General features: G+C 41.8%; 1 protein-coding gene across 1 annotated transcript; it reads left to right on the forward strand.

Annotated features, from left to right (window-relative positions):
• Positions 1-4,759: 4,759 nt before the first annotated feature.
• Positions 4,760-7,567, forward strand: GSPT2 (G1 to S phase transition 2). The gene has a single exon (XM_002762890.6). The coding sequence runs from the start codon at positions 4,974-4,976 to the stop codon at positions 6,852-6,854; it is 1,881 nt and encodes a 626-aa protein (XP_002762936.1). The 5' UTR covers positions 4,760-4,973; the 3' UTR covers positions 6,855-7,567.
• The last annotated feature ends 1,258 nt before the right edge of the window (positions 7,568-8,825 follow it).

The following is an 8,825-nucleotide window of genomic DNA, read 5'->3' on the forward strand; positions in this document are numbered from 1 at the left end:
TAGTAGAGACGGGGTTTCACCATGTTGACCAGGATGGTCTCGATCTCTTGACCTTGTGATCCACCTCCCAAAGTGCTGGGATTACAGGCGTGAGCCACCGTGCCCGGCTCAAAAAAAATAAAAATTTTTAAAGAAAAAATTTGTATCAGAATCTGGTCAAGCTAAAAGATTTAATTATTGATAAACTGGAAATACAGAGAACAAAGAAACATTGTAAACTCTACCATAGGGATACAGTCAGCAAAGCTGAGAATGAACAACAACAACAAAAAAGGATGCGAAGGACCTCTTCAAGGAGAACTACAAACCACTGCTCAAGGAAATAAGAGAGGGAACTAATCGATGGAAAAACATTCCATGCTCATGGTTAGGAAGACTCAATATTGTGAAAATGGCCATACCACCCAAAGTAATTTATAGATTCAATGCTATCCCCATCAAGCTATCATTAACTTTCTTCACATAATTAAAAAAATTAAAACCTTAAATTTCATATGAAATCAAAAAAGAGCCTGTATAGCCAAGAAAATCTTAAGAAAAAAAAAAGGGCTGGACGCAGTGGCTCACACCTGTACTCCCAGCACTTTGGGAGGTCGAGGTGGGTGGATCACAAGGTCAAGAGATCGAGACCATCCTGGTCAACATGGTGAAACCCCGTCTCTATTAAATATACAAAAATTAGCTGGGCATGATGGTGCATGCCTGTAATCCCAGCTACTCAGGAGGCTGAGGCAGAAGAACTGCCTGAACCCAGGAGGTGGAGGTTGCAGTGAGCCGAGACTGTGCCATTGCACTCCAGCCTGGGTAACAAGAGTGAAACTCCGTCTCAAACAATAGAAAAGAAAAAAAAAAAGCTGGAGGCATCACTCTACCTGACTTCAAACTATATTACAAGGCTACTATAATCAAAACAGCATGGAACTGGCACCAAAACAGAGATATAGAACAATGGAATAGAACAGAGGCCTCAGAAAGAATGCCACACAACTACCCACCATCTTATCTTTGACAAACCTGGCAAAAACAAGCAATATGGAAAGGATTCCCTATTTAATAAATGGTGTTAGGAAAACTGGCTAGCCATATGCAGAAGGCTGAAACTGGACCCCTTCCTTACACCTTATACAAAAATTAACTCTAGATGGATTAAAGATTTAAACATAAGACCTAACACCACAAAAACTCTAGAAGAAAACCTAAGCACTACCGTTCAAGACAGAGGCATGGGCAAGGACTTCACGACTAAATCAGCAAAAGCAAAGGCAACAAAAGCCAAAATAGACAAATGGGGTCTAATTAAACTTAACAGCTTCTGCACAGCAAAAGAAACTATCAATAGAGTGAACTGGTATCCAACAGAATGGGGAAAAAATTTTGCAATCTACCTGTCTGTCAGTGGGCTAATATCCAGAATCTACAGAGAACTTAAACAAATTTACAAGAAAAAAACAAACAACACTATCAAACAGTGGGCAAGCGATACTTTTCAAAAGAAGACATTTATGCAGTCAATAAACATATGAAAAAAAGCTTATCACCGGTCATTAGAGAGATGCAAATCAAAACCACATTGAGATACCACCTCAGAACAGTTAGAATGGCGATCATTAAAAAATCAGGAGACAACTGATGCTGGAGAGGATGTGGAGAAAAAGGAGGGCTTTTACACTGTTGTTGGGTGTGTAAATTAATTCAACCACTGTGGAAGACAGTGTGGCGATTCCTCAAGAATCTAGAAATAGAAATAGCATTTGACCCAGCAATCCCATTACTGGGTATATACCCAAAGGATCATAAATCATTCTATTATAAAGACACATGCAATGTATGTTCATTGCAGCACTGTTCACAATAACAAAGACTTGGAACCAACCCAAATGCCCATCAATAATAGATTCAATAAAGAAAATGTGGTACATATACACCATGGAATACTATGCAGCCATAAAAAAAGATGAGTTCGTGTCCTTTGCAACAACATGGATAAAACTGGAAACTATCATTCTCAGCAAACTGACACAAGAACAGGAAACCAAACACCGCATGTTCTCACTCATAAGTGGGTGCTGAACAACGAGAACATACGGACACAGGGAGGGGAATATCACACACCAGGGCCTGAGGGGTAGGGGGCTAGGGGAAAAATAGCAGGAGGTGGGGGAATTGGGGAGGGATAGCATTAGGAGAAATACCTAATGTAGATGATGGGGCAATGGATGCAGCAAACCACCACCATGGCACATGTATATCTATGTAACAAACCTGCACGATCTGCACATGTACTCCAGAACTTTAAGTATAATTTTAAAAAAAGAAAAAAAACCTCTACCAGTCACATCATCCACTTTCCTCAATAAATAAATAACATGAAAATGGGAAGGATAAATTAGGTACTTATAGATTAAAAGAGACTTAAAAGAAATATCAAAAAAGGCAAATCGAACTGTAGTGTCTGAGTATATACATTTGTATAATAAAACTATACAGAAAATTGTATAGGTTATTACAGTAAATGTCACAATAGAAGTTACATTGAGAGGTGGAGGAAGTCATTTGTGATTGAAAAGGGGGAGGTAGGCTTTCTGGGTTGGCTGGCAAATTTCTGTTAACTTGGATGGTTGTTACAAGTGTGTTTCCCTTCTCCTAAGTCAATAAGCTATAATTTTTTAGTGTGACTTTTTGTGTTTGTGCTATATTTTACAATAAAAAGTATTTTTAAAGGAGGAAACAGATTGAATTGAACAATGGTTAGATGTTACCTACACTCTTTTTTAAAGGTTTTGATGAGGAAAATTGTCTCATTTACTGATGAACTCTTAGGCAGAGAGACTGGAGACAAGCATCTCATCACACAAACCAAAACATTTTTGTCCAAGGCCAATCTCTCTGGAAACAATCTGGTCAGTGCCTCTCTCTCTCTCTTGGGTTGACCTGGGACCCCCAGCAATGATGGCTTATGAGGGCATTCACAGACTGTTTCTCATTTCTCCTTTATGATTCTAACAGTGAGGTAATCCTCTGTTCTCTGAGATATCACTAAGTAGCAGTCATGCCCATATGCTCATGACCAATGCATTTGACTCAGGTGAAAGAAAAATCCTAGATGTCCCTGCTTCCCTGCATGAATTACCTTATGTGAACATGACTGCCAAAACCTTGACGGGTTCTCCCAGAAATGTCCCTTGTAGGTTCACAGAATGTCCAAGAAGTCTCCCGCACTTGTGTGGAGTATTGTCCAGGGTCTCTCTGCACATTCCACCTCTCAATTCTTCCTGTTTATTGTGAATAACCATGCACATTCTCTTTATGTCACTGCACATAATGAAGCCATAACCAGAGGCAAAAAGAATGAAGGCGTTTGGTATCTAAAGGTTTGGAAACACTACAGAACTAGTAAAATAGTGGCAGCCCCAGAAAGAAAACATTGAGGGTACAAGTCTATCTTTTTTTTCTTATCCCTAAAGTCTGGAGAACACAATTCTCAAGTTATAAATCAGGTACTCGGTTTTATAATATTTAGCTTTGTTGTTGGATTTATTTAACCTGCAACTATGTGACACCATCTTGTACTAAGCAGATTGTTTGGACAGAACAATCTTTTTAGGTATGTCATAAAACCTGAATTCATAAAAGGAAAAGGTGGCAAATTTGAGTACATGAAGACTAAAAACAGATTTAGAGGAATAAGTTTATTTTTTCTATCACAGTTTGCACTAAATTAATTAACAAACAAGATCACTGAGGCTTTGGCTCAACTGTTAACACTTTCTGAGTGAGATTCTTTTGATTAGGGTCTTAAGGTCTTTGTTCATCTCAGAGGTCCTAATTGATTTAATTAGGCTGACTCCTACATCCCTGTCTCATTACCATAAATTGAAGAGGGGTTCAACAGGACACTGATTGTTTCTTAGACCAAAGCCAGCGCCAGCAGTGAGTAGGGTTCCAGGCCCCCCGAAATGAGGCAGGAAAACCCGAGGCCTGTGGACGCAGGGCGTACTCTGGGGAGGTGCTGGTGAGTAGCGGAGGTACACCCAGAATGCAGTTGGTTGGTAAAACAAGAGTGATCTGAGTGCTGTGTTTGTCTGTGTGATCCACCATTGAATGGTAAGCCAGCCATTGTGCAGGCATCTGCATATGAAGTGACTAGAAGCTTCATTGAAATAAGGATCTCCTTGGAAATTCTCTCCCCCCACACAGCCAGGGTGCTTAACATGAAAAGAAGTTGTAACCCTATCCTTAAACTATAGAAGCTATTAGCAGAAGCTACAGGCTTATGGGGGCCCACTGGAAAGGGAAAATCAAAAGGCCTGCGGATTTCAAATTAATAAGTGATCTTAAGTTGCATTTCCTAAGTTCAGCTACAAACTCATATATTTGTTGAGTCCCTCCCTACTCACTCCTTATCTCTCCCTTCAGTTATTGGGTTTCTGGATATCCGTCTAGTTAACCCTTATCATGCCTCCCATTTGTTCAATAGGAATGTTCACTTTTACTTGAATCTTTTTAGTAGAATTGTAAATCATGTGTGCCTGTCTAGGTTTAATCATCAGATTTTGGTCAAACTGCTCTGCCAGATCGTGTGAACAAAAAAGTGAATGGAAATTTTCGTTTTAAAAAATAGTACTTTTGGACTTAGTCCCTGGCTGAGAAGTAAGGAGGCCAAGCGTACGGATGGCAGCGAGGGGTCAATCCACCCCCGGCGTTGGGTCGGGGGTGGAGGAGTCGGAAGTGGTTGGGGTTTGGGGGAGGAGATCGGCTCACACACAAGAGGAGAGTGTTGAGCCGCCATATCTGCTGCTGCCGCCGCAGTTGCGAATGCAGCATCGGCGCTTAGCTGCTTTCACGGTGCCGCTAAGGTTCGCGTCGCTACCCCTTGGCCCTTCGCTCTTGCTGCCTTAACCCCGCCGGCGGAGCCCGCTCTTTCTGGCCTGTTGAGCCCGCTCCCTCACTGCCACACAGCAAGTCTTGAGACCATGGATTCGGGCAGCAGCAGCAGCGACTCGGCGCCCGACTGCTGGGACCAGGTGGACATGGAAGCCCCGGGGTCCAGCGGGGATGGAGTCTTCTCTGCGGTGGCCGAGGCCGGGCGCGAGCCCCTCAGCTCGGCTTTCAGCCGTCAGCTCAACGTCAACGCCAAGCCCTTCGTGCCTAACGTACATGCCGCGGAGTTCGTGCCGTCCTTCCTGCGGGGCCCGACTCAGCCGCCCACCCCGCTGGCCGGCTCCGGCCGCAACGCTGAAACCTGCACCGGCGCGGGATACCCTCAAGGTAAAAGGATGGGACGGGGGGCACCTGTGGAAACTTCCCGAGAGGAACCGTTAGTGTCGCTTGAAGGTTCCAATTCAGCCGTTACCATGGAACTTTCAGAACCTGTTGTAGAAAATGGAGAGGTGGAAATGGCCCTAGAAGAATCATGGGAGCACAGTAAAGAAGTAAGTGAAGCCGAGCCTGGGGGTGGTTCCACGGGACATTCAGGGCCCCCAGAAGAAAGTGGTCAGGAAATGATGGAGGAGAAAGAGGAAATAAGAAAATCCAAATCTGTGACCGTACCCTCAGGTGCTCCTAAGAAAGAACACGTAAATGTAGTATTCATTGGCCATGTAGACGCTGGCAAGTCAACCATCGGAGGACAGATAATGTTTTTGACTGGAATGGTTGACAAAAGAACACTGGAGAAATATGAAAGAGAAGCTAAGGAGAAAAACAGAGAAACCTGGTATTTGTCCTGGGCCTTAGATACAAATCAGGAAGAACGAGACAAGGGTAAAACAGTCGAAGTGGGTCGTGCCTATTTTGAAACAGAAAGGAAACATTTCACAATTTTAGATGCCCCTGGCCACAAGAGTTTTGTCCCAAATATGATTGGTGGTGCTTCTCAAGCTGATTTGGCTGTGCTGGTCATCTCTGCCAGGAAAGGAGAGTTTGAAACTGGATTCGAAAAAGGTGGACAGACAAGAGAACATGCGATGTTGGCAAAAACTGCCGGGGTAAAACATTTAGTAGTGCTTATTAATAAGATGGATGATCCCACAGTAAATTGGAGCATCGAGAGATATGAAGAATGTAAAGAAAAACTGGTACCCTTTTTGAAAAAAGTCGGCTTCAGTCCAAAAAAGGACATTCACTTTATGCCCTGCTCAGGACTGACCGGAGCAAATATTAAAGAGCAGTCAGATTTCTGCCCTTGGTACACTGGATTACCATTTATCGCATATTTGGATAACATGCCAAACTTCAACAGATCAATTGATGGACCAATTAGACTGCCAATTGTGGATAAGTACAAGGATATGGGCACTGTGGTCCTGGGAAAGCTGGAATCTGGGTCCATTTTTAAAGGCCAGCAGCTTGTGATGATGCCAAACAAGCACAATGTAGAAGTTCTTGGAATACTTTCTGATGATACTGAAACTGATTTTGTAGCCCCAGGTGAAAACCTCAAAATCAGACTGAAAGGAATTGAAGAAGAAGAGATTCTTCCAGGATTCATACTTTGTGATCCTAGTAACCTTTGCCATTCTGGACGCACCTTTGATGTTCAGATAGTGATTATTGAGCACAAATCCATCATCTGCCCAGGTTATAATGCGGTGCTGCACATTCATACTTGTATTGAGGAAGTTGAGATAACAGCCTTAATCTCCTTGGTAGACAAAAAATCAGGAGAAAAAAGTAAGGCACGACCCCGCTTTGTGAAACAAGATCAAGTGTGCATTGCACGTTTAAGGACAGCAGGAACCATCTGCCTCGAGACGTTCAAAGATTTTCCTCAGATGGGTCGTTTTACTTTAAGAGATGAGGGTAAGACCATTGCAATTGGAAAAGTTCTGAAACTGGTCCCAGAGAAGGACTAAGCAATTTTCTTGATGCCTCTGCAGATACTGTGAGGAGAATTGACAGCAAAAGTTCACCATCCACTCTTATTTACTAACCATTGACTGACTTTTCTTCATATTTTGCAAAGAAAATTTCACAGCAAAAATTCATGTTTTGTCAGCTTTCTCATGTTGAGATCTCAGTTATGTCACTGTTGAATTTACCCTCAAGTTTCCTTCCTCGGTACCACTCTGCTTCCTTGGACAATTATCAGTAATAGCTTTCTAAGTGATGTGGACATAATTGCCTATAGTAATGAGAAATTAATGTACTTTAATTTTTCATTTTCCTTTAGGATATTTAGACCACCCTTGTTCCACGCAGACCAGTCAGAGTGTGTCAGTGTTTGTACATGTTAAAATGATAACTAACATGTGAATAAAATACTCCATTTGAAACTCTATGGTTATTTGAAATGCTTTTGAATAATGTTTAAATTTCATTATGTAATGCTATTCAATTAGCTTTATTACTTTCTCAAATAGTTGAATATGTTCTATCACTTTTAAAAACTCTTCGCCACTTACTGTTTTAAGTGAGGAATTTACAAACAATGCATAAATGAATTAAAGGAAAAAATTTTAATTTTGAGAAAAACTTATGTTAAGGCTCTTCCCAGTGAGCTTTGTTTTCTCTGTCTAAGTCCAGTCAATAAAGGAGCTCTTCTGCTTCCCAACTTGTGATTTGAAAATGAAAGACTCAGGCTGTCTTTATTTGCATAGCAGTAGCTCACTCAACATTATCCATAGGTTCTTGAAGACTGCAACATTAAGCAAAACAATGTATACCACGTATACAAACAATGTACGACATTGTTCAGTGTTGTTTAGTTACAACATTGATGAGGTGAAAAAAATTCGTTTAGTTAGGTGTTATTTCACTTCAAATCACAATTTCCAAGAACCAGTGGACAATGTTAAGTGAGGACTTACTGTGTTCCATCAGGTCCCATCATGTTGAGCATGGCCAAATTACAAATACGCCTGGGGATTCAGACCATATGTTGAAAAGACCCCCCCCTTTTTTTTGAAGACAGTATCTCACTCTGTCACCCAGGCTGCAGTGCAGTGGCACAGTCATGGTTCACTGCAGCCTCAAACTCGCAGGCTCAAGGGATCATCCCACCTTAGCCTCCCAAAGTGCTGGGATTGCAGGTGTGAACCACTGTGCCCAACCTTGACTAGACTTATCTGTACTCCGTCATCTTAATAAACACAGCTCTTGGTTTTGTTCCTCGTGAAACTTGCATATGGGACACCACACAATAAGAGGTATGGCTATTGAGAAGATAAATGCTTGTAATATGGTCATTGGTCACTGAGTAAAAACTAAAGTTAGTGACACCTAGGCTGGGAAATGAGATTATTTCACCCTTGTATCTTTCGTGCTTCGGTTGGCAGGAAAGGGGGAAGTCATTTTTATAATCAGATCAGGACCTACACTTGGGGTCAGAGGCACTGGATATTTCTCTGAACAACTTCTTGAGGAAAACACCAATTATGGATTCTGAGGTGGCTAAATTATTGCCTTATAACCTGCATATAACTGTCAACAACTAAGGAACCTTCTGTCTTGTTAAGTGGGTAGTGCCTTAGGCACAGCAGTATAACTGGCATGAGAGACAGTTTGCTTTGTTTTCAGACCTCATGGGCTCATTCATGCTCAGATAAAGGCAGTGTCTCCTTCTACATTGTCCCCTTTGTGTGCACATATACCTCCAGGGTGTTTAACCTGTCAGAGATAGCCACACTCATCTGGTAGGATCATCAATTAGTATCAGTGCTGTACTGTGAATTATCCATAGTAGGTCTTCAGAGCACCCATGTGGGAAATGAGGATTTTTATTTTGTCATACATCAGCTAACTGATCCACATGGATATGCCTCATACATCTCGGACTCAGTTTTTTAATCATTAGAATGTCAGTGGTAAGTTTCATTTTTATCATA

This window comes from Callithrix jacchus, chromosome X, assembly GCF_049354715.1.
Source record: "Callithrix jacchus isolate 240 chromosome X, calJac240_pri, whole genome shotgun sequence".
NCBI classification, from domain to species: Eukaryota; Metazoa; Chordata; class Mammalia; order Primates; family Cebidae; genus Callithrix; species Callithrix jacchus.